Raw genomic sequence first — 23,192 nt, 5'->3', positions numbered from 1 at the left:
CTCTGTTCCTTTCTTCCTCCCTTGCTGTCTCTGTGATTTGCTATTTCTCTATAAGTGTATGCTTTCTTTTCTCTTTTACATCCCTACTATAGGCTTTTGTTTTGTGGTTACCATGAGGCTTAAATAAAATGTCTTTTATATATATATATATATATATATATATATATATATATAAAATAGTCTATTTTAAGCTGATAACTTCAAATGAATACAGCTCTGCCACCCCCCACACTTATTTGATGTCACAATTTGTACCTTTTTACATTGTGTATCCATTGACACGTTTGTATAGTTTTTATTTTTTTTGTCAGAGTTTTCTGAATTTAAGTATATATTTATCTTTACCAGTGGTTTTATACTTTCATATGTTTTCCTGTTACTAAAGAAAACTAAGCCTCCTTCCATGTCAGTTTGAAGAACTCCCTTTAACGTTTCATGTAAGGCTGGTCTAGTGGTGTTGAACTCCTTCAGCTTTTGTCTGGAAAACTCGTTTTCAACTCTGAAGGACAACTTAGCCAGGTATTCTTGGTTGGCAGTTTTTTTCTTCTAGCACGTTGAATATAATTTATGTGTCTCATTGTGGGTCTCTTCGGAGCCATCTTGTTTGTTACTCTCTAGGCTTTCTGGATCTGGATGTGTGTTTCCCCAGATTAGGGAAGTTTTCAGCCATTAATTCTTTGAAAAAGCTTTCTGCCCCTTTCTCTCTTTTCCTTCTGGGACCTCTATAATGCATATATTGGTCCATTTGATGGTTTCCCATAAGTCCCTTAAGCTATCTTAACTTTTATAATTATTTTTCCTTTTTGCAACTCTGATGGGATGAATTCCACTAACCTGTCTTCAAGTTTGCTGATCCTTTCCTGTGATTGATCTAGTCTGATGCTGAATCCCTCTATTGAACTTTTCAGTTCAGTTACATTCAACAATTTTGTGATTTCTATTTGGTAGTTTTAAATATTTTCTATCTCTATTCAAATTCTTTGTTCATTCATTGCTCTCGACCTGGGTGAGCATCTTTACAACCATTATTTTGAACTCTCTCAGGTAAGTCACTTTGTTTTATCAAGATCTTTGGATATTTATCGTGGCCTTTTGTTTGGAACATTATATCTTCATTTCTTCCTTTATTGGTGCCTATGCATTATATAAAACAGCCACCTCTTCCAGTCTTGAATGGTCTCTTGTAGGAGATGGACCTCGTTGTTCAGCCCAGCCTGAGCTCTTAGTTGTCTCTCAACCTTTTGTGACTGTCTGAGCCTCCTTCTTTGCTTTTAGTGGCTTTTTTAGAGGGTATGCTAAGACCTGTCTGTGTATCCAAAGGCAGGGTACTGCAGTCCCAGGAGAAAAGGAAATGGGCTTTTTTTTTTTTCCCCCCTGTTCCCTTTGTGCTGAGCACAGGTGTACAATCACCAGGGCATGGTGGGAAGGGAGCTCCTGCACCCATTAAGAATTGTATTTTTGTTTGCTACAGTCCAGTGGAATTCATGAATGCAAGCCCCATTGGCTATCAGAGCCAGATGACCCATGGACTATTCCTTGGGTGTCAGACATAAAAGCCAGGCTACAGACATGTACAAGCTCCTTGCAGGGAGATACTAGTGACTGGAGTGAGCTGGAAGGAGAAGGTGGGAGAGGTGTCCTTCAGCTTCCCCAGTCTCTGGGGAAGACTGCCGCTGCTCCTAGCACCTGCTAGATTAGGAGCCCGGCCTTAGGCAGTAGCTTTTAAAATGTGCAGATAAACTTCTTTCAGGGGAGGACTGGGAGATGGGCAATTCTGCCTGCTCCCTCTGCATCTGGCCCTGAGGGGACAGTCACAGTGAGTGCTGTGTGCCCATTAAGAATGCTTCTTTATTATCTATAGCCTTGTGGATCTCATGAACACAAGCCCTGCTGGCTTTCAGAGCTAGGTATTTTGGGAACCCATACCTCCACTGGGAGTCTTAAAAGTTGGAGGGCTAGATGTGGAATCCAAACCCTTCACTCCTCAGGGAGAAGCTAAGAATTGGGAATTCTCTCCTGATGCACAGTGCTGTGCCAGGGTTGGGTTGTATGGTAAGACTGTATATTGACCTTTCCTACCCATTTTGGTGTGGGTATTTATTTTCTCATTTGTTTACTATGTAGGAGCTGCCCAGCTAGTTTCTGGATCTCTTTTAGAGGAAACTGTTCCATGTGTAGCTGTACATCTGGCACATCCATGGAAAGAGGGGAGCTCTGGAGCCTTCTTGGTCATCTCTACCTTATCCCTCTTCTTAACATGGATGACTGAGAACTGCTTTATCTACAAGGGCAGAGAGACTCATCACCTGTCCCCTCTGAAGTTGAACCCAGTTTTAAAAATTGTGGCCATTGTTGGTTCAAATACTATTGTAATTTTAATTGTAATGTGAGAAGGCTCTTCTGCATTGCTAGAAGCTTTCCTTATGAGTCATTTCTACATTCTTGTATAGTAGGTTAGTTACATAATTCTTCAGTAAGTTTGTCACACACAGTATTTATAAAAGCTAAAACTGAGAGGAATTAATTAGGTGGTCATAGGGTTGTGCTACATAATCTGATTTAATGTATTGATTACTGTGACTACTTGTGAGGAACATTTTGGCCCTTCTTATCATGAACACTTCTGGATTAGAATATCTGAGATGGAACCCGGAAATCTGCATTTTAACAACTTTTCCAGGTGATTATTCTGTGGACTAAAGTTTGAGTTCATATTGCTCTCTAGAACGTTTCACTAGCTATTTTGTTGACATCATTTACTAGTTTTTGTACCTACTGGTTTATTCTTTTGCCACATCTTTTATTACTAGATGAACTTAACATCTAAGTTGATATGCAGTTCAATTCCTTAGCCATGCTCCTTCCTCAGAGGAATACTGGTATCCAGTACTGGTATTCTGATTCACTGGGGTTTAACTATGTACAAACAGCAGAAGCAACTATAGTGTCACTTTTTCTTTCGTGAAAATGTGGGGAGTAGGGGAGAGAGGGCATTAAGAAGCTGGTTTGTATTTTTCAAAAGTTCCACAAGTGATTTTGATATAGAAATTTTTTGTGCAGTTTTTTTGATAACTTTGTTATTTATCCTGCTATTCTGTTTTTACACCAAACCACAGTAGAATTGCTTTTCTTATAAATATCTTTAACAAACCAATTTTAATTTAGATTTTAGCATTAGTTATGGTTTCTTTTTCTAATAGGTATCATCTTTAAGAAATGAAAAGCGAGGCTCATCATATCTCGTCTCTGCCCCAGAAGGTGGTTCAGTGGAATTTGTTGACCAGCATTCTCAGGGCACAGGAGCATATTACGTGGAAACCTACTTAAAAAAGAAGCGAGTATACTGAGTTAAGTTCTCTCCTTATAAACTCATAAGGTTCTTTGCAGTATCTCTGCTGTTCATCGCTGCCTTAACTACATTCAAACTAGCCATATCCTTTAAATACGGGTTTCTAATTTCCCAGAAGGAACTGTGTTGTGCAGCAGGCAGAATTGCCAAATTAAAAAAATAAGTAGCAATAAGAAGAGACATCAATTGAGGACATATTCCGCTAGAATTAGATGCATCTTAATCAACATGATATTAACTTACAGTTCACTGGAGAAATAACATATGTTCCAATATTCCTTGTTTAGGACTGGGAATAATTTTGACACCACATATAAAAGTTTGAAGCAATAAATGGGAAACATTCTTGTTTCCTGGGCCTTAGAATAAATTTCTTATAAGCCAGTGTGCATTCCAGTTTATCGATACTTTCCCTAGAAGTAATCTCATTTCAGATTTTTAGAATTTTTCCTAGAATTACAAGAATGCAAGTACACAATGCAGTGATTGGTAGTTATAAAGATGCTCTACATACAAACTTAATTATTACCCCCACACCAGTCATACAGTATAAAACTCAAACACAGAGTGACAGTGACATCCAAGGTATACACTACTACAGATGCTTTACTCTTAATGTTATTTACCATTTATACCACTTGTGAAAAACACAAGGTTTTCTTTTTTTCTTTGAAGTAGCTTTGCTGATCTAATTTCAGGGGCTGGCAAACTACTCCCTGCAGTCAAAAAACAGTCCTCCAGCTGTTTTTGTACTGCCTGCAAAGTAAGAATGATGTTTACATTTTTAAATGTTTGGAGGAAAAAAATGTATGACTTGAAATTCAAATTTCAGTGCCCATACATAAAATTTTATTGGAACACAACCATGCTCATTCACTTACATATCATGTATGGCTAACTTCTGTGCTACAGTGGCAGAGCTGAGTGGCTGCAAAGCCTAAAATATTTACTATCTGGCCCTTAATAAAGTTCGCAGACTCCTGATCTAATACCATTAATTCCCTAATCCTTTTACTTCACACCTACAAAAAGACCTTTAACTTTACAACAGATTTGTTGTAAGTAAGTGGCAAGGAACATAGGTTTCTGTGTCTTAATTTCATAGCATAGTGATGATTCATTTACTATAACAGGGCACATTTTGGTCATCAGATGCCCTATTTCCACAATATAGTAAAGCAGTCAATTCTGCCCTTTCTGAAGGAGTGTTGTGGAGTAACAGTATTTATAACCATTTTGAGATAATAAGCTATACCTCACTCTCTGCTTTGTCTATTATTCTTTTGCAGTGTGTTAGGCTGAAAAATTATCAGCTATTTAACCCAATTTACTTTAGAAAGAATTGTGTTTATTGCATATAACTTTTGAATCACCATTTCCTGAAGACCTTGGTATTAAATGCATGAGAAACCCTTTTGCTATCTAGAAATTTCTAAGTTCTTTGTTATGAGACATTGATGATGTGGAGTTTAGGGGTCTCAGTGATCCTAGTCTTTTTGAAATAAGATCATTAAATATCTTATATTTAGGGGACTTATTGACTATGATAGAAGGTATCTCTGTTTTAATTCTGAAGTTTAAAATTGGTACACATGTTGTATGATTTGTAAAGAATTTTACTTGGTCTAATGTATTGCCTATATTAACTTCTATTGGCAAATGACAGCTAGAAAGTTAAATTATTAGATAATTTCTAATAAGTATACTACCTATAAATAACTGATCAGGATAGGCATTGCTCAATTCTGACTCAGCAGATGAATAATGGGTTCTCCATGCTCTGCACTTCTTCCCATTTTCCTGTTGCATTAAGCTTCTTCAGTGCTTTGTCACACCTCTGTGACTGACAGTACAAACAGAAGAAAGGGAAGATGGTGAATTTTAAAAATGTAAGCAGGAAGAGGTTTAAAGAACTAAAAGGTATTTTGGGTTAGCAAGTGTGGGTCTGCCATCTGTACTGGCCTGTGCCCCATTATTGTTGGGACACAACAAACAAACAGATAAGTACAAATCAAGTGGTGTTAGTAATAAGGACCATTACCAATGCTCTCCCCACCCCCAGCCTATACTGTTATTTTTCTATGTAAACAAATTGTTTGAAATGCTTTGAAAATGAACTCTTAATATTAAAAGGCACATGCATGTGAAGTCTCTCTCTAGTATATTTATTTGTATAAAGAGTAACCAAAGTGCATGTAGCGTGGCCACAGGTTTGACACAGACCTTGGTGATTGATATAGGGTTACTGAACAAATTTGAATGGCTGTTGCCATTGAATCAATACCCAACTCTTTTTCAGGCTCAAAGGTGAAAAGTAATGGTATCAAACAAATGCTAGACAGCATCAACAAAAAGTTTTTCAGACTCCTGGTCAAAAAGATCTTATGGTTCACATTGAATCAGAGCTTTGACATTTTTGATTACCCAGCTACCTCCAAGCAAACTGAAAACTGCCTAGTGGATCCTGAACTCCATAGTGCTTCTAGCTGGGTCTTTCAAGTTTTGCGCCATAGGGTGATGATGGTCAAAATAGTGATCGACTCTTGTAGATGGACGGTAAATACTGAAACACTAAGAACAGTGCAATGTACATGGTATATATGCATTCAGCATCCAAAACCAATGCTGGCACAGCTTGCCCCGAAGTGGTAGAGTTATAAAAGGATACACATTGACATTTCTGAAAAGCAGGCATAACAGCATCCAGGTTCTTGGAATCAATTCTGATTAAAGGTATACTGTTTAGGGAAGCACTGGCACAGGTTTAGTTCTCAAGAATCAACATCATGCAGCAAAGTATCTATTCCACAGCTGCCCCCCTGGGTATGACCAGTTTTCTCAAAAATGGGTACCGCTGGTCACCCAAGGGGACAGGAGCTAAGCCACTGCAGAAACAACTCAAAGTTTATGTCCTACTGTTGACAGGGATACACTCACTCATCTTTGTATAGCAACAACAGTATACTAACTGGTATCTAATATTTCAAGAATGTTTCATCTATCACTGTTTAGATATTGAAATTTGAGGGCATATTATAGAGTATCGGCCAAGTCCATCAATCTTTATCTTTGATTTATGTGCCAGAAAAACATTTCACATCAACTGGCAGGTAAGAAAAAGCAATCATCTTGAGACTTGACTTTGGTCAGCTCCTCTTGTTTGTTTTGAAAAATCCCATTCTGGTACTCAATTGTGATAGTAAACTAACCAGACGAAACAGTGGTATATTCTTTCCAAAAGGAGGAGTGCTTAAGTGCTTTCTAATATTTTGGTTGTCATTATTTGTCACTATGTTACTGGTGCCAAATTTAAAGAGGAAGTACTTATACATATTAAGCACCACACAGTGTGCTTTATACGTGGATACGTACCCCAGTATCTTTTTAGACAGAATACAAACTTTTTCCAGTTAGAACACATTTTTTTTTTTTAAATGGCTTGGGTATTGGCTGGGGGTAGGAGGACTTGATACACAGTAGAATTTAAATGTTATTCATGCTTCTTATTTTAGAAGAGCTTCAAATCCCTCAATAAGGTTCTGAAAGGTTGTCCGATTGGATGGTTGGAATTCCCAGCATTTTCTCATAAGTTGATAAACCTGTAAAAAGAAAAAAATAACAACAGTAAAAATGTTTAGGAGCTTTTTTTAAAAATTATAGAAACATCAAGAACATAATTTTGAAAATGTGAATGACTTCCCTTAAGTAATACTAGAAAACAAGACTATTTGAATAACTTAAAATACAGAAAATGTGACACATCTATAGTTCATAAATAACATTTTAACATTTGAGAAGCTCATGACTTAACTGACCTTGCAAAAAATCCAGGTCATTAATTACTATAAACCAGTTTAAGGGTGAAGTTATAGCTCAGTTTAGACTCCAAATTTCCTTACCGGCTGCTTCATTCTTTGGCTTCAACATACTATTCAGTACATCTTAAATAGTCTACAGAGGTAGTCTTAAAGGCTCAGTTCAGTTAGAAATACAGAAAACTGAATGTCACAAATGCTGTTGATAAGTGGGATAAACTTACACACAAAAATGCAATTATATGTATTTGTCACAGGAAGGCTACACCAGCATATGCTCCTTTAGGGTGCTCACCGAGGTGAGCCTACTTCTGAAGGGAATCCCTTGTTTTGAACAAAACTTGTGGCTGTCATCTGCCCCAAAGATGATTTTCTCAGATATCTTATCTGAAATTCAGCTTCAGAAAACTATTTTAAAAGAGTTTTCTACTCATTCCTGCTCCCCCACTCCAATCCCATGCTGGATAATTCAAGCAGTGAAAACAGTAAAAACTGAGTTTTATTACTGTGAAATGGCCCATAAATACCTCTTCTGGACAGTTAGGTGGACAAGGCAAACGTTTTCCTTCTTTTAATGTATTCACAAGTCTTGTTACTGTCATCTGGCCATGAGTTGGGCCTATCATTTTCAGGAACAACTATGTAAAATAAAACCAAACAAAATATTTTACTTTGTACATATTTATATAAACACCAGAGAGATTAAGGTAAAATTTCTAGAATTGGAAATTAAAACAATAAAAAGGCTTTAAAAATGAAAGTCCAAGACAATTTTCCTTTCCATTATAACACACTGATTGGATTCCATTTAAGAATGAAACTTACAAAGCAGAAGGATGGACACATTTTAATTGGGTGCTAGATTCAAACGAAGGACAAGTAAGACTTACCGCCATGGGACTGGAATCTGAATCACAGTAAGTAAGCAGCTCATGCAGAGTTACTCCAAAAGACCAGACATCGGAGGCGATATAAAACTTACACTGAATTAAACATTCTGGAGCATACCTGAAAGAAAGCAGAACTTGAAACTTCATTTCCTGGGAAGGATATTCCAAAAAGCATTAGAGTAACTCAGAGAAATCAGCGCTCTGGTTTTTCTTAGAATTTAATATTCTAAGACATTTAAGTGTGTATTATGCATCAGTCACACATATGCTGCTGTGGTGCACATCTGATATGTGGACAGTACCCCTATGGGCTCTCATTACACATTTGCTCCCAAACATCAGTCAGACAAGTCTGTGCTCCTCATTTCACAGACCATAGGCTCTCCATGGGGAGGGGATGGGGGGAGGAGGTGATGACGACAGGCCCGGGCTTCATGTGCCTGCAAGCTCAGATTGAGTCAGCGGTGAATTACTGCCCAGTCCTCTTCCAGTGTCAGCTGTTTTGGTGAATGATACCCAATTGCCTGAGCCAGAAATTGAGGCATCCCCATATGCAGTCTCAGAAATACTTCTCAAACCTACTCACTTCTCCTAAACCCCACCATCGCTGTCCAAATCACTGTCCTATTCACACCATCACTGGCTCTGGCCAAATTAGACTCCCTGGCTCCAGTCTTGCTCCTCTCCTTCCCACAGTGATCTTTTTAAACAGAAGTCCCTGTCCTTAATCCCCCCAACAGCAACCCAAAGCTCTTAGGATGGAGTCCCAGCTCCATAACTCAGCGTCCAGGGCATTGCCTTAGCAACCGCCGAGACCTCCCTTCATGATCCAGCCACACGGGGCTGATTCCAGTTCCTAGGATAGCCACTGCTCTGTCTCACTCTTGCCATCATACATGCCGTCTTCTAACCATCTTAACAAACCCCCAGGAATCTTTTAAGGCCTTATTTTAACAGAACTTCCAGAAAACCAAGCCTGAACCCTTTTATGGTTATGGTACCATGAAATTTGCTGCCTCACCCATTAAATTCTAAACTTGGTTGGCTTGTTCACCCTTGTATCTCTAGTACCTGGCACAAAGCAGGGCCTTGATACATATTTCTTTAATGAATAAATGGAGGTTTGGCCTCCGTGGGTGGGAGAGACCCATGTCGTGTCCATACAGGATGTACCTCGTGGTGCCAGTCAGTTCTACAGGACAGCGCAGAGTGGAGACTTTAGCAGCTTCCCCCTTGGATAGTGTTCCAGGCTGAGAGGGGTCAAAGTCAGGGTGTGGCCCACCAACCAGGATACTCTGGTGATTCATGAGAAGATGGCCAAGCTTCTTATGGATTTTTGCTCTGTTATGTCCAGGCTCTACCTGAATCTGCCAATGCCTACTCGTCACCTCCTTCCTGTCACCTTCCTGCCCCCTCCTCCTACCTGCCCTCCAGGCTTCCTCTGCATGGATGTGATTACTCCAGCTGCTAACAGTTTTAAGAACTGTGTCAGAGGAATGCCTTCTCCAGGCAAGATGGAGATGCTGAGCGTTGTGTGATTTCTTCCTTGGAAGATGATGTCCTATGAAGCTCAGGCATTTCTGCGGGTTGCTTTCAGTAAAACAGCTTAAAAGATGTTTCTTGAAGGCAAAAATCAGTCAATTCCAAATGATCTAAGTCTTTTTCTAATCTGGACTAATAAGAGACATAAACATAGCTAGAAAGGACCTATCAGAACAGTGGAAACCCTATGAAGCACTGATGAAATCTGTTTGATTCAGTTACCAAAACACAGGGCTGTCCCGATCGTCCTTGACTGTGTAGTACTCCTTATCAGTTTCAATGGCTTTGGTTAGACCAAAGTCCCCAATTTTCACTTGGTGTTCACTCTCAACAAGGACATTTCTTGCTGCTAAGTCACGGTGAACGTATTGCCGAGAACCCAAATAGTCCATCCCCTGAGGGAGAGAAGAAAAGGCAGAGCACATTGCTGAAGGTCAGTTCAGATTGGATTTTGTATCTATCACCACTTCATAACAAAAAAAATATATAAATGTCATTTCACTCACATATCACTTTTTTTTGTTTTTACTTCTTTGCAAAAATAGACCAACCTGATTCCAAGAAATACACATTAAAGAAACCATATTAACAAATCAGTTCACTTTCTTAGCAGAGGCTAACTTTCAATCCAAATCATGCAGAACAAAATAAACTCAGTACAATTACTCGAAAGTTTTCCACTTGCAGCCTAATTACCCAGGACAGAGTGCCCGATTTTTAAATTTTTACCAGGCTCTTTTTTTTTTTTTCTTTTTACCTTACAAATCTGAACGGCATATTTTAACTGCTGTTTGAGGTTAATTTTGTTCTTATTCTTTGGAAGATACTCCTTAAGACTTCCCGAAGGCAGAAATTCCATGATGAGCTTAATACCATTTCCTCCTGTTTAGAAAAAAGAAACGAAAAAACAAACAAACCATCAGTACAAGGTTGCCAAAGGAAGGAACTGTGGGAGAGTAAAGGGCACAGGATCTGGAGACAGAGGACCTGAATCGCAGGCACGTTGCTTAACCTCGTAGGTTTCAGAGTCTTGGGATCCTCGGCAGTGAACAGGGTGCCTACCCTAGGCTCATCAGCGCTCACTGAGACAACACAGTGTTCTGCGAACCACTAGGCAAATGATGATTTTCCAAAATTATGAGCCACATCATCTCACTACCAATTTTAAAATATAATACATGAGTACTGCACTGGCTTGTAAAAAAGATACACTTATTAGTGAACACTACTTGCCACCTTGACTTAGAAAACTAGAAAATGAAGTACCCTGCTTAGTGTTGGATCAAAAGAACAGGGAAAGGGGAGGAGTGGGCATCAGTTTCATCTGGTCTCTGTGCCCTCGTGTGCAAATATCAGGACCAGGGGAAGTCCAATCCCCAGTGTGGGTGTAGGAAGAGCCAAGAGAGACAATGCTGGAATCACCCCCCGCCTGGGGGGAGGCTGGGCAGCTTTCCCGGCAGCTCTGCAGCTGCTGAGGGTTCCGACAGTGCACACTGCTTCAAAGCCCTCGAGCTCCGGGGGCCATCAGTTAGCACTCAGGCAGCCCAGATGAGGCCCAGGGCACTGCCTGCTCAGCACTGGCCTTCATGACCCCAGAAAGTCACTCAGTCTTTAAACCAACCCCACTTTGCACAACATACCGTCTTCTGTGCAGATGCCTTTATACTTCACAATGTTCTCATGATAAAGGTTTCTTAAGATTTCAATTTCCTTCTTCAGATCAGCTATGTGGTTCCCTCCGCTCTCAGGCTTCAGGGATTTGACGGCCACCTGCTCCCCTGTATTGTCCCCCTCAGGGTCATACCTGCAGAGTTCAACCTTCCCAAAGTGGCCCTGGAGGGAAAGATGCACATGCTTGATCAGAGAAGCCCCGGCCTGGGCCAGCAGGACACACTTCAAAGATGAGCCTTGCTCCTTGTGCTGTTCCCCGAAGGCGGGGGTGCATGCACAGTCTGACCTTGCAGGTAGCAAGCTCCTACCTGGGCTCTTCTTCCCCACTTGGCTTACATGCCATCCCTTCTTCTATTACTGAGCTAAGACAAGAAAAGGATCAAGTGACTGGTGAACCAACACATCAATCCCAATTTCCACGAAAGTGTAACCCAAAAGGAAATGGAGGTTATTTCTGGACATGCAGGACAACCTTGGCATTCTTTGACAGCCCTGGGTCCATGCTACAGGAGGTACCACAATGTGGCTACAAAGAGCAAGGCATAAGGAGTCTTTAGAAGACGTGGATTAGATCCCAGCTAAGCCACCTGCTAGTGATTGCAGCCTGGTCACCCAATCTTCGAAGCTGGCTCCAGAGGTGCTCAATGTATACAGTGGTAATAACCCCTTGGGGATGCTGTGAGGAAGCAGGAACACTGTGCCTGCAGAATGCCCAGCACTCGGCCTTGGCACATGGCGGGTACTCAAGGTGGCACAGCCTTTATTAACTACAGAAAATCTGTATAAAGATGCAAATTCCAGTAGCTTCTCTAGTCACATTTACTGTCAGGAAACTGCCATTCAAGGTCCAGAGGAAAAGCTAAAATTCTATTTTGGTGTTCTGTGAAATAAATCCATCCCTCATTTAAGCAGCCTCACAGGATATGTATTCCCAGAAAAGTGAGAGGTAGGGACGTTTCTATTTCCACTATATCTATATCCATCCCCCATGGATGGATCCCCCCCTTTTCATTCTCTTTGTCCCTTAGAGACCAAGTCTCCCGAGGGAGCTGATCAATGTCCTGTGTGCGTGGACAGGCTGCCACCGTGTGTCAAATGGAAAAACACACAATCCTAAAGAAAACACAGTAAGATGCTTTCTCTTATAAACTTTGACCCAAAATGAGAGAGAATGGAGAGCAGCTTTAGATATCCATAGAGGTGAAGTGGTCAGCAGGGACTCGAGTATAACTTGCCTCTCCCAAGTCACGGATCCTCTTTAAGAACCGCTTTTCAAAATGTGTGGGATCCACTTCAGTTGCTGGCTTTTTTTCTGATACGATGTCTGGATCTAACAGAAGAGAAAAGAAAACATGTTAAAAAGGAGTGACTGCCCCTCACAGGCTCCTTGTTATCCCTCCCTCCCCCAGGCATTGGCTGGTCCTGGTTAAACAGCTCAAGGCAGAGTCTTACTCTGCTCCTCCAGCTTATTGATGTCTCTCATGATGGCTCGGAAGAAGGGTCTCTGGTTGGGGTCGTAGTTCATGCAGCGGGTCATGAGGTCAGCTAGCTCCTTACAAGACGGGGTCACTGGCCTGCACCGGCTTTCATAGAACCTCTCTTTCTGCAAAGAAGAGGACCACATGAAAGAAACCAAAGGAACCGCCCACAAACCTTTTAGCCCCAGGTCAGAAGGAGTTACCTAACAATCCCTAATTTAATTCCCAACAGCTTTGCTTAAAAGGAGACGTCATAAACGTGGGTGCTAATGCTGCCTTTCTCTAGCTGTGGGAAATCTTAGTCCTGGATACTAAAATAATCCGAATTCAAGGAAAACAGGCAGTATATCCCACCCAGTCCCAAATAAGCTGTATTCCAGCGAAGTCATGCAACCTTCTGGAATATGATTTGGCAACATGTGTAGCAATCTTCAGATTCTTCAGACTCTCATTAATTGCAATTATTGAACGACTCAGAAATAAGTCAGATAGAAACAAAGATTTATGTTTAAAGATATTCCCTGCAGAATTAGACAGAGCATTACAAATTTGAAAACAACCTCAATGCCAAACATAAAATTAGTTAAATAAATCAGAGTTTAATGAAACAATGAACTCTTACATCAAATTAGTAAAAACTGTAAGACTTATTTAATCGTATAGCAAAGTACTCACAACATTAAATGAAAAAATATACAACATTAAATGAAAAAATAACTGTATCTAGCATGGTCCCAAGTTTGTTTAAAAAAGAGAGATATAAACAGACTGGAAGACAATATGCCAAAGTGTTAAATATTAGTTAGGGGTGACCAGAATATAGTGATTAATAATTTCGTTTTTAAAAATAGTTTTCTCTGTTTTCTAAATTCTCATCAACGGGGTTAATACTTTAAAATTCTGAAATGAATAATTGATGCCCTTTTAAAAAAATTAAGTGAATTTGCTACTTTAGGCTCTGGTCTGTAGCTGACTCTCAAGGGTACTAGTTTCTCTTCTGGTCCCTGTGGGTCCTAGGGTGGGGTGGAGGCAGGCCCCAGAGGAGAGGAGGAAGATGGGTTGGAATTAAGGAGCTGAGAGCTCCCTCTGCCTTGGAGTGTCTCTCACTCTTCCAGGCTCCAGCAGAGCCAGGGGGAAAGGTCGCCCAACTCACCCAAGGGTACCTGGGAGAAGAGACAGACCCTCCTTTATCAAAGGCACAGACCTTTCCTTACAACCATCTCTGTATTCTGCTCAGGCCTGGGTACACAGAAGGTGCTCAATAAATAATGACTGACAGCAAAGGGTATGCTGTTTTGTTTCCAAGGAAGTTAAAAATAAAATGACTCCCAAAAGCCCCAGCTGAAAATCCTAAATACAGATCTATGGATGTGACGGTTTCTCTGTTGGTTTTAGCTTAACTCCTCTTTCCCAAGTCATGCACCATGTTTACCTGGCAAAAGGCTAACAGGTTAAAGGTTCTTTTTGCCTCTTCGGTATCTCCTCCACGTGCACCCTCCACTCTGGATCCTCACTGCCACTTCCTGGTTCAGGCTGTCGCCACTGAGAGCCTCAGAGCAAGAGGCCTCTCCTCACTCAGCCTGTCCATCCAACCACCATCCAGATGAACTGCGCCCAGTCTGGCCTCCGAGCACCTGGCTCCCCCACCCAAACCCTTCAGTGTCCCACATCACCCCAGTAAAACTCTGAAGCCTGGCATTCAGGGTCTCTACACAATCCGACCTCAAAGGACCCTTCCCACCTTTTTACCTGTCATTCCTCTCCACACTCCAGGCAAATGAAACCACTCACTGCTCCCTGTAGACAACTGAAATGCCACCCTCCCTTGGACTTTGATCATTCCCTCCCAGCTAAAAGTGATGCCTGCCTCTCTAAACACACAAGACACATCCCAATAATCAAATCAGTGAGTTGGGATCAGTGGTCCTTCACTGTAACTTTCACTACTTTATCCCTTTGGAGTTAGAGCCTCCACTAGCTTTCTGCAAGTGAACATGAGAAAGGGTCAGCCTCGAAATTTTGCTTTCTAGCTAAGGAACCCGGGCCTTGGGCCGCCTGCATCTGTTTCCTGACCTGTAAAACAAGGGTAATGACACTGCCCTACCCAACATGCAGGGCTCTTAAGGTGATGATTTCAGATATTATGTGTGGAATCCTTATCGCTGTTTTAGCCCAACTCTCCTACTACACCCTAAGGTCCTCAAGGGTAGGAAAGGCCTGTGTCTGTTTCATTGTGAACCCCCAGCTTTAACTTAGGACAATGCCTGGTACACAGAAGGAACTCAATAAATATCTGGGTGTTAATTTTGCAATGCTATAGTGATCTATTGAGCACACATTGTGTACCTGGGACTCTACACACATTATTTACTTAATCTTCACAACAACCGTGCAAAGGAGGTATTATTTACTCCCATTTTACAGATGATGAAACCAAGGCCCAAGGAAATTAAGTAACATTTGCGAGGTCACACAGGCAGTAAGCTTGTGGAGGAGAGTCAAACCCTTGCCCGTCTCCTCCCACAATATGAGGCTTCCTGATAACTCCTGAGACACCCATGAGTGTCCAAGGGGTCCTCACTCAGCTCACACCCTGGAAAGCAACTCACCTCAATCAGTGTCTTGTCTTTCAAGGGGATCTCGCCATTGTAGCAGATTTCCCAGAGTGTGGTTCCAAAGCTCCACTTGTCAGCGGCCACACTCAGGTTCTTGGAGTCTTCAACACACTCAGGAGCGATCCATGGGATTCGTTCTATGCACTCTGCAAAAGACAAGAAACATTTACAGATCAGTTTCTGCAATCACCTGGGGAGTATATCACTGCCATTGCAGCAAGAACTGGGAGTTAACAAAGAAACTCTTTCAAGTAGTGTTTTCCAAACATGGACCATGGTTGCCCTGGTCCTGCAGGGAGTTTGTTAAAGGGGCGGTTTTCCAGGTCCCTCAGCCCTGGCCCTTCCAATGCATCTGTCTGAGTCAGGGCCTGCAGCTGTGTCTGTTTAACACAAACTCCCCAAGAAGGTCGTGTGAGTCAGTCTTTGAAGCTTTGGCCTCAGAAACAGCAAAGCACCCCAGGGTGGAAGCCAACACCCTGGGGAGGGAGAACAGGGGGGCACATGGACAAAGGCTTAAGAAAGAGAAGGCTGGGGAGAAGAGGCCGACAGATGCAGAGCGGGCATGGGCTTACCCCCATGCTCTGCATATCACCCTGCAAGGGCCCAGGGGTGCACTGGTATCCCACGTATGACCTACAGGTAGAGTATGACCTGTGCGGCACTGCTTACAGTGTCTCAGCTCCCAGGTCTGCCCTCTCCTTTGGAGTCCTCAACTCATGATGACCTCATTCAAAGAGAAGCTGCAAGACCACAGCAATTGCTAAGGTGCCTCCCCAAACTGCTCACTAACTACAGTGGATTTCTTGTTTTGTTTTGTTTTTAATTTTTATTGGAGTATAGTTGCTTACAGTGGATTTCAACACAAACACAGGTAGGACCCAGGTCCCACTCCTCCTGACACATCTCTGACCACCCCAGACCCTCGACCTCCCCTTGAACAAGGTGCTGCCACGGCACCTTAAACACAGCTCCTTCATCGCAAGACCAGACCTGCCCCAGCTGAGTTGTGTTTCTCCTACTGCACAGTCAGCTCCTTGAGGGCAGGGACCAACCCTCCCACGCCTGACATCTCCCCTGCCCCCAGGGCTGGGCAGGAGCACAGACGCCTTTTGCAGAAGTGTGCTTTCTAAAAGGAGGCAGAACCCCAGCCCAGCCCCCTTCCCTGCTGGCCTGGCCCTGCATCAGGGTGGGGGGAAGGGGATGGGTGGGGCAGGAGACGGGAGGGAGGGAGGACACACCTTGCCTGGACAGCACAGTGACGGGGATGCCGGGGTCACTGAGCTTGATGAAGGGGCCGCACTCGCTGTCAGTGCCCTCGCGGGCCAGGAGGAGGTTTTTAGTGCACACGTTCCCGTGGACCAGATCTTTATCCTCCTGCAGAGTGAAAAGGCAGGGCTCAGCAAAGTTGCCCATGGAGCTGCCCTCCTTCCCACGGTCTCTCCTGTTTCCCACAGGTCACAATCCACATTCCCCAGCCCCAGCCAGACCCGGGCAGCTTAGCTCTCCCGACGATGATTCTGTGTGACTCAGGCACATCATATAACGTCCCTTTGCTCCAGTTCCCTCATCAGTGAACCAGGGATAACAATGGAGCATGCCTCATAGGGCTTTTGTGAGAATTAAAGTGATTATCAGAGCCTGAAAAACACCTGAACAGCTGAACCATGGTAAGCACTCAATAAATGTGAGCTACTATTGATGCTAATAGTTTCATTCACTCATTCAACAAGTACTGTAATATTTCAACTCTTATCATACACCGCAGTATGGAAGTCAGTCCTCTGAAGTGATAAAAATTTCCCTCTAAGCACGATTCATACGTAAGCACACAGAACAGCCCACGACGATGGCTTTCACTAAGCACCAGGCACACCTGTGTTTAGGTGCAGAGCCCGGGCCCTCCAGCCTGCTTGGCTGGTACCTCCTTCCTGCCTCCCCACATTCTGGTTCCTGACGGGGACCACCACAGACATCAGAACATACTTACCAAGTAACTCAGGGCGCTGGCCAGCTGTTTGGCAACTTTGAACTTCCAGGGTGTGGTGAGGACATCACTTTTCCGGTGCATGAAGAGATCCAGGGGCCCCCCCTCCACAAACTCTTCCACCATGATATCTACAAACACAAAAACAGCCACACCTGCAACCTTCTGTCCATCTGGGACAGCACCGTCCCTCATCCCCTTGCGAGAGCTCACTTTAATGGCTGGTACTCCGCCTGGGGGTGCCAATGGTAGAGTGCTTCAGAGTCGGACAGGCCTGGGTTCAAGCCCTGCCTGGAGCTCCTTCTACTCTGACTCTCTGGGCAAAGAACTCAGCTCACTCACTCCCCACCTCCCGAGTCTAGCACAACGTGGGGCCCAGAGCTGGCAAGAAGTAAACACTCAAGAAATTCGTGAAAAACAGATGGGATCTAGTTCCATGTCCACTATTAACTCAAGCAAGCGACCTGCTCAGTACTTTGAGTTCCTTGATTGCAAAAAGGAAAGCAAGAAGCCTGGGCGACATGAGGAGGGTATCAGCTCCCACTCATCTTCACAGCAACCACGCTCCCTGGCCAGGGCCGACTTCCCCTTCCAAAGAGAATACACTTACTCTCCACATCTCGTACACAAACGCCGTAGAGGTACACGATGTGTTTATGGGAGACCTGTCTCATCATGCTGGCTGCCTCAAAGAAGGCCTGTGGGAGAAAAGGACAAAGAAATGTCAAGGGCCAGCCTCCACTGGTCTGATCCTAAAGGAGCTCAGCTGAGGGGAAAGTCAGTGGATCCCAGGAAAGGTCACCACTGTCCTCATCCCAAGCCCTGAAACTACTCCCCTGGCCTCAACTACCCAGAGGCACTGCCAAGCCTCAACTGTGAGGGCCATCTAGCTGGGACATAGGACTCATTTAGAAAACCTAATAGGATGCAGAGCCAGGCTGGCGGAAGAGGCTGGCTGACAACGTCCCCGTTCGATACGCATGTCCACCGCTTCCTCTTCCTTCAAACTTTGGGAAATAACAACGTTTGACACTATATTAGAATAAAAGGAAAACCAAGGCAGATGTCTGTCAAGACTTGGCTTTATCACTCCCTAACAGTTTGTGGGATCCGAGGTAAGTCATTTTACTGCTCTGGGCTTTACTTTCCCAGACTCTGAAGTGACAGCCTGGACTGCATCAGGCACTTTGAGACCATTCAGCTAGAGTCTGGGGCTCCACGGCATCGCCACATGGACCTCTAGGAAGGAAACGGGAGAGAGTGGGACGGACAGGGAGGGACAGGCCCAAAATCAGGGCAAAGGCTCTTCTTAGCCCACTGTGCTCTACTGGCTCCAGAAATGAGGGAGGGGAGAGGGCGGGGTTATGAGGAAGACACTTGCCAGAGAAATGTCCCTGTGGCTGGGGTCTAAGACTTTGAGGATCACTTTTATTCTCTTCTCTTCGGAAGTTCCTTCGTCATCCTTGTAATCCGTGAGGGTCCCAGAGTAGATGTGTGTCCGCGTGCCTCTCCCAAGGTGCTCGCCCTGAAGGAGGAGGCAGGAGGTTAGGGTGACCACCCCCCGGGGCTTCAGTGGTGCCAGAGTCTGGGACGGAGTCCTCAGTGGGAACGCACATCAGCAGGGATGGGGCAACGGCAAAGGGGCCCCAGGAGCTCAAGCCTCTCCAGTGCCTGGTCCTGTCAGGCCTCCAGAGGAAACAAAAAGCTACTTGGCCAAACACAGCTGTGGCACTCCCTGGGCCCCAGGAAACAATCCTCATATTCTCTGAACAGCAACCCGCTATCTACCTCCAAGAACAGCCTGGGGCCGAAACATAACCCTGACCTTTCACAAAACTTCCAACAGTGCCATCAAAAGCCACCAACATCAGCCCCCCCTAGGCCTCCAGAACAGTCTCAGAGAGGACCTCCCTCCCCCCTCCCCCAGGAGGCTCCTCCACTCACAGGCTGGGATACAAAGAGAACAGGCTTGTGAGCCCTACTGCTTGCTGGCCTTTTAACTTAGAGACCTCCTTTCATCACACTCAATCGGCACCCACTTTCTGTAAATGGGTTAACAATGTACCTGCCTCATAGGGTTGGTGTAAGAATCAAATGAGGAACTAGGTAGAAGAGCTCCTGGAGCACAGTGGGTAGAAGCCAATCCACTGGGCCAGTGCGTTTTGTCTGATCGCCCTCTCACACCTAAACTATTCATTTTCTATCCATCTACCTGATGCATGGGGGCACATGTGCATGCTTTCAAATCAGTGATACAATTTATACATGCATATGCCCTAGCAATCCCCAGAGGAAGGTGATGTGAAGACAGAGGCAGAGGCTGGAGGGACAGGCCTCAGTTTCCCCACATATGAAAAGAGATAATAAAACCAAATGAGCAGCATAAGAACTAAAAGAGATCATCTGCTCAAGGCCCCGAACATATAATGATCTGTCTCTAAGGCCCTTCCAGCTTAAGCTTTAATAACTATGGCTTAAATACTCTTAATATTTGAAAATCAAAATGTGATTCATGAAACTCAGGCATTGTCAAGCTATTGACATTAACCCCACAAAACTTATTATTTGGAGTTCTATTATTCTATCATCCTAGGACCGCCTATAAATGCAGAAAATGCACTGGCTGACTCCCTCAGCTGATTTGTCTCCCTCAAGAATGTACACAATCGTTAATTGGGTATATTAATTTGCACAAACACCACCATTTGTCATCTGTCATAGCAGAATGGTGATACATCTGCCCTGTCTACTATATCCTGGCAAGGTCCTGTGACTATTCATTAAAGCTGCATGTGTCATGAAGCGATACATCAAGATTATGGGAAGTTGCGTTCCCAGAACATCCCACAAAAGCCATATGCTTTCAGAATAATTACTCTTCCTCAGAAGGGGTGTTTATTCCAGGGCCAAGTCATGGATGGCACTGTGCTGTCAGGATTCCACAGCAACCCAGAGGCCCCTGCGTGTACCACCTCAGCCTCCCTCCATGCTGCTCCTTCTGCCTTTGTCTAGCGCTTGTTCATCCTCTGCTTTGATGCCACTTCCCCCAGGAAGCCACTGCTGTCCCCCCAAGACTAGGTAGGATGACCATCTGACAGTCCCACATCCTGCCATACTTCCCTACTTAGGGCTTGTCTCCCAGTGGTATAATTATCTGCTTAAGATAGACGAGAGTCTGCCTCGCCCACCGGACTGTGTGCCTGCCGAGGGTGGCAGTCATGCCTGGCATGGGCAACTGCTCAATCACTGTTGGCTAAATGAACGCTGGAGGTGCAGAGGGTGGTAATCTACCCAGAGACTCAAGGGCAAGGACAGAAGGAAGACCCCAAGTACATGTCAAGTTCCAGGCAGAAAAGAGGCTGGGGTACTGCTGATCTGCAGAAATCCAGAGATTTCTGGACACAGCTCTCAAAACCACCCAAGGGACAGAACAGTAAGATCTGGCCCTCAGGCCCTCAGTGAAGCATTTACGTAAGTGAAGCGAGGCACTTGCAGCTGTGGACTTCCACTCCCTCAAAACCTCCCCAACAATTTCAGGGATCGGCTTCAAAAAGTAAATGAACAAGGCAACCCCACGCTTGCCACCCTCCGCCAGGCTCCTCAATGACAGTGAGCCCACGATTTCCCCTCCAACACCTCCAAGGTGGCGCAGCCCCTGCCGGGCAGTAAGCGGCCTATGTGGCTTCCTTCCCTCCCAGGCTGCTGGCATGCCGCCTCCTTAGCCTCCCCGCCCCGCGTGTGGCTCTGTGTAAGGGGCTGGGGAGGTGGGTGCAGAACGGAAAGTGGGGGTTCCCTGGGCCTCACACCCTAGCAAGGCCCAAGGGCAGCTACGAGGGAAACTGGGCCTGCCTAAGGCTGCAGACTCTAGGCAAAGGCCGGGACACTGGTCTGAGGGATCTGATTCTCAAGACAGTTCTCCTCCAGGGTGCATCTCCTGCTCCCTCACTGTGCTCTGTGTGCCCCCAGCTTTGCTCCTTCTGGAAACGTCATCAGAAAGCCCAGGACTGGGGCTTCCATGGTGGCGCAGTGGTTGAGAATCTGCCTGCCAATGCAGGGGACACGGGTTCGAGCCCTGGTCTGGGAAGATCCCACATGCCGCAGAGCAGCTGGGCCCGTGAGCCACAATTACTGAGCCTGCGCGTCTGGAGCCTGTGCTCCGCAACGAGAGGCCGCGATAGTGAGAGACCCGCGCACCGCGATGAAGATTGGCCCCCGCTTGCCACAACTAGAGAAAGCCCTCGCACAGAAACGAAGACCCAACACAGCCATAAATAAAATAAATAAATAAATAAAAATTAAAAAAAAAAAAAAAAAAAGAAAGCCCAGGACTGAAATTCAGAAGTGCTTTTTCACACAGCATGTTTTGGGACAATGAGGGTCATCAGCCCATACTCCCCCGTGGAGACCTGTCAGCATTCCCACCAAGTTCTCCAACTACTTCTACCTGCAGAAGACCAGGCATGGAAGGTCCCTATTACCCTAGATAACCCTACAAAACTTGACTAACCCAGCTCTTTCAAGGAGAAAGCCTCCAGGGCGCATCAGCAAGGCCGGGATGGACAGCAGGGAACTGGCTGACCAGCTTTACCTATGAAGGGGAAGTCTTGTTCTTTTTCCACCAGGGTCTCCCCAAACCCGACTTCATCCTCCCCACATTCCCCAGGCTTTTCTGCTGTGGGAAGGCAGGACCAGGGCTGGATCTGCAGCAGTGACTCACCTGCATAATATCTTTCTTGAGGATCCGATCAAAACTCAGCTGGCTCATGGGGTAGACAGGCTGCCACTCCTGGGCTTTCTTGGTGGCCACCAGCAGATTGGAGATTTCTATGGAAGAGAGAGGAGAAGTCTGAGCAGAGCAGCGAAGGTCTAAGGTCCCAGTCGGCCAACATCTGCTGGGCCATGGGCTTGCTGAATACATACTTGTGCATTTGTTGGTTCAGTCATTCAACAAATATTTACTAAGTACTTGATTCCCACCCTCCAGGAGCTCACAGGCTAATAACAGAGCCAATACGAAACAAATAATCAACCAATCAAAATCTGTGCAGCTACTCTTAAAGGGCAGGTACAGGCACTCCAGGGTTGACACAGCAGGATCTGTCCCAGTAAAAGAGGTCAGGGGAGGAAATGAAATGTTAAAAACTGAGAACGGAAACTCCAAGAATGTAGGCCCTGTGTCCATCTTATTTCCTGCTCTACCTCCACAGCCTGGTACACAGTAGGCACTCAATAAATACTTGTTAAATGTGTAAATGAATAATCAGGGTGTGGGCTGAAGGATGAGAGCTAAGGATGGAGGAAGCACTTTGGGAGTGACGGGAACCAAAACTGGGGGGTGAAAAACACAGGTTTTGTGAGGAACAGGGCGGGTGACCCCAAAAGAAGGTCACGCCTGAGCCTCTCTGGGCTCCCAGCAGCACCTGACAACAAGGAGGCACTTACTAAATCCTGGCTGAATGTACAGATTTTGAGCAGACCATCCCCCAGATTCTACTGATTCAAACAGCAAACCAAACCCATTACAAAATCTGCCGAGCAGAGTCAGCACAGGTGGCTAACTGGGAATTTATAATCCACGGAAGCTGCCTTCCCACCATGGAGCCACTGCAAGCTCCAAGGTTATCATGAGGGAAGAAAGCACCTTCCAGATTCGAACTAGTAGTGCGAGTATTCTAGGAGCCCCTGAAGGTTCTTATGTGTTCATTCACTAGCTGCGAGTACGAGGTCCCTACAGTGAGCCAAGTGACTCAAATCCTCACTACCCTGCAAGGCAGGGTTTTTCTTTTGTTTTTTTCAGCTCATATTTTCTGACTGCTTTCTCTGTGCCAGGCACTGTCCTAAAGAGCTT

The 23,192-nt window shown here is 44.6% G+C and overlaps 2 protein-coding genes across 4 annotated transcripts in view; one reads left to right on the top strand and one right to left on the bottom strand.

Moving 5' to 3' along the window:
• RAVER2 (ribonucleoprotein, PTB binding 2) overlaps positions 1-3,671 on the top strand; it is a 116,969-nt gene extending 113,298 nt beyond the window's left edge. For both annotated transcript variants that reach the window (XM_061184077.1, XM_061184076.1), the window contains exon 12: positions 3,201-3,671. In XM_061184077.1, coding sequence (XP_061040060.1) covers positions 3,201-3,347 — 147 coding nt within the window. In that variant the 3' untranslated portion in view covers positions 3,348-3,671. The remainder of the gene's footprint in view (positions 1-3,200) is intronic.
• Positions 3,672-5,493: 1,822 nt separating this feature from the next.
• The window catches only part of JAK1 (Janus kinase 1), a 135,913-nt gene continuing 118,214 nt past the window's right edge, over positions 5,494-23,192 (bottom strand). For both annotated transcript variants that reach the window (XM_061184073.1, XM_061184074.1), the window contains 14 exons: positions 22,062-22,168; positions 18,726-18,869; positions 17,955-18,042; positions 17,348-17,475; positions 16,599-16,734; positions 15,355-15,506; positions 12,720-12,870; positions 12,503-12,597; positions 11,237-11,429; positions 10,354-10,478; positions 9,819-9,991; positions 8,055-8,172; positions 7,692-7,802; positions 5,494-6,948 (listed from right to left, as the gene is read on the bottom strand). In XM_061184073.1, the coding sequence (XP_061040056.1) occupies positions 6,853-6,948; positions 7,692-7,802; positions 8,055-8,172; positions 9,819-9,991; positions 10,354-10,478; positions 11,237-11,429; positions 12,503-12,597; positions 12,720-12,870; positions 15,355-15,506; positions 16,599-16,734; positions 17,348-17,475; positions 17,955-18,042; positions 18,726-18,869; positions 22,062-22,168 (1,817 nt within the window). In that variant the 3' untranslated portion in view covers positions 5,494-6,852. The remainder of the gene's footprint in view (positions 6,949-7,691; positions 7,803-8,054; positions 8,173-9,818; positions 9,992-10,353; positions 10,479-11,236; positions 11,430-12,502; positions 12,598-12,719; positions 12,871-15,354; positions 15,507-16,598; positions 16,735-17,347; positions 17,476-17,954; positions 18,043-18,725; positions 18,870-22,061; positions 22,169-23,192) is intronic.

The sequence above is a fragment of the Eubalaena glacialis genome, chromosome 3 (assembly GCF_028564815.1).
Source record: "Eubalaena glacialis isolate mEubGla1 chromosome 3, mEubGla1.1.hap2.+ XY, whole genome shotgun sequence".
In the NCBI taxonomy this organism is placed as follows: Eukaryota; Metazoa; Chordata; class Mammalia; order Artiodactyla; family Balaenidae; genus Eubalaena; species Eubalaena glacialis.
The sequence above is the reverse complement of the archived record's forward strand: the minus strand, read 5'-3'. Positions and strand labels throughout refer to the sequence as shown.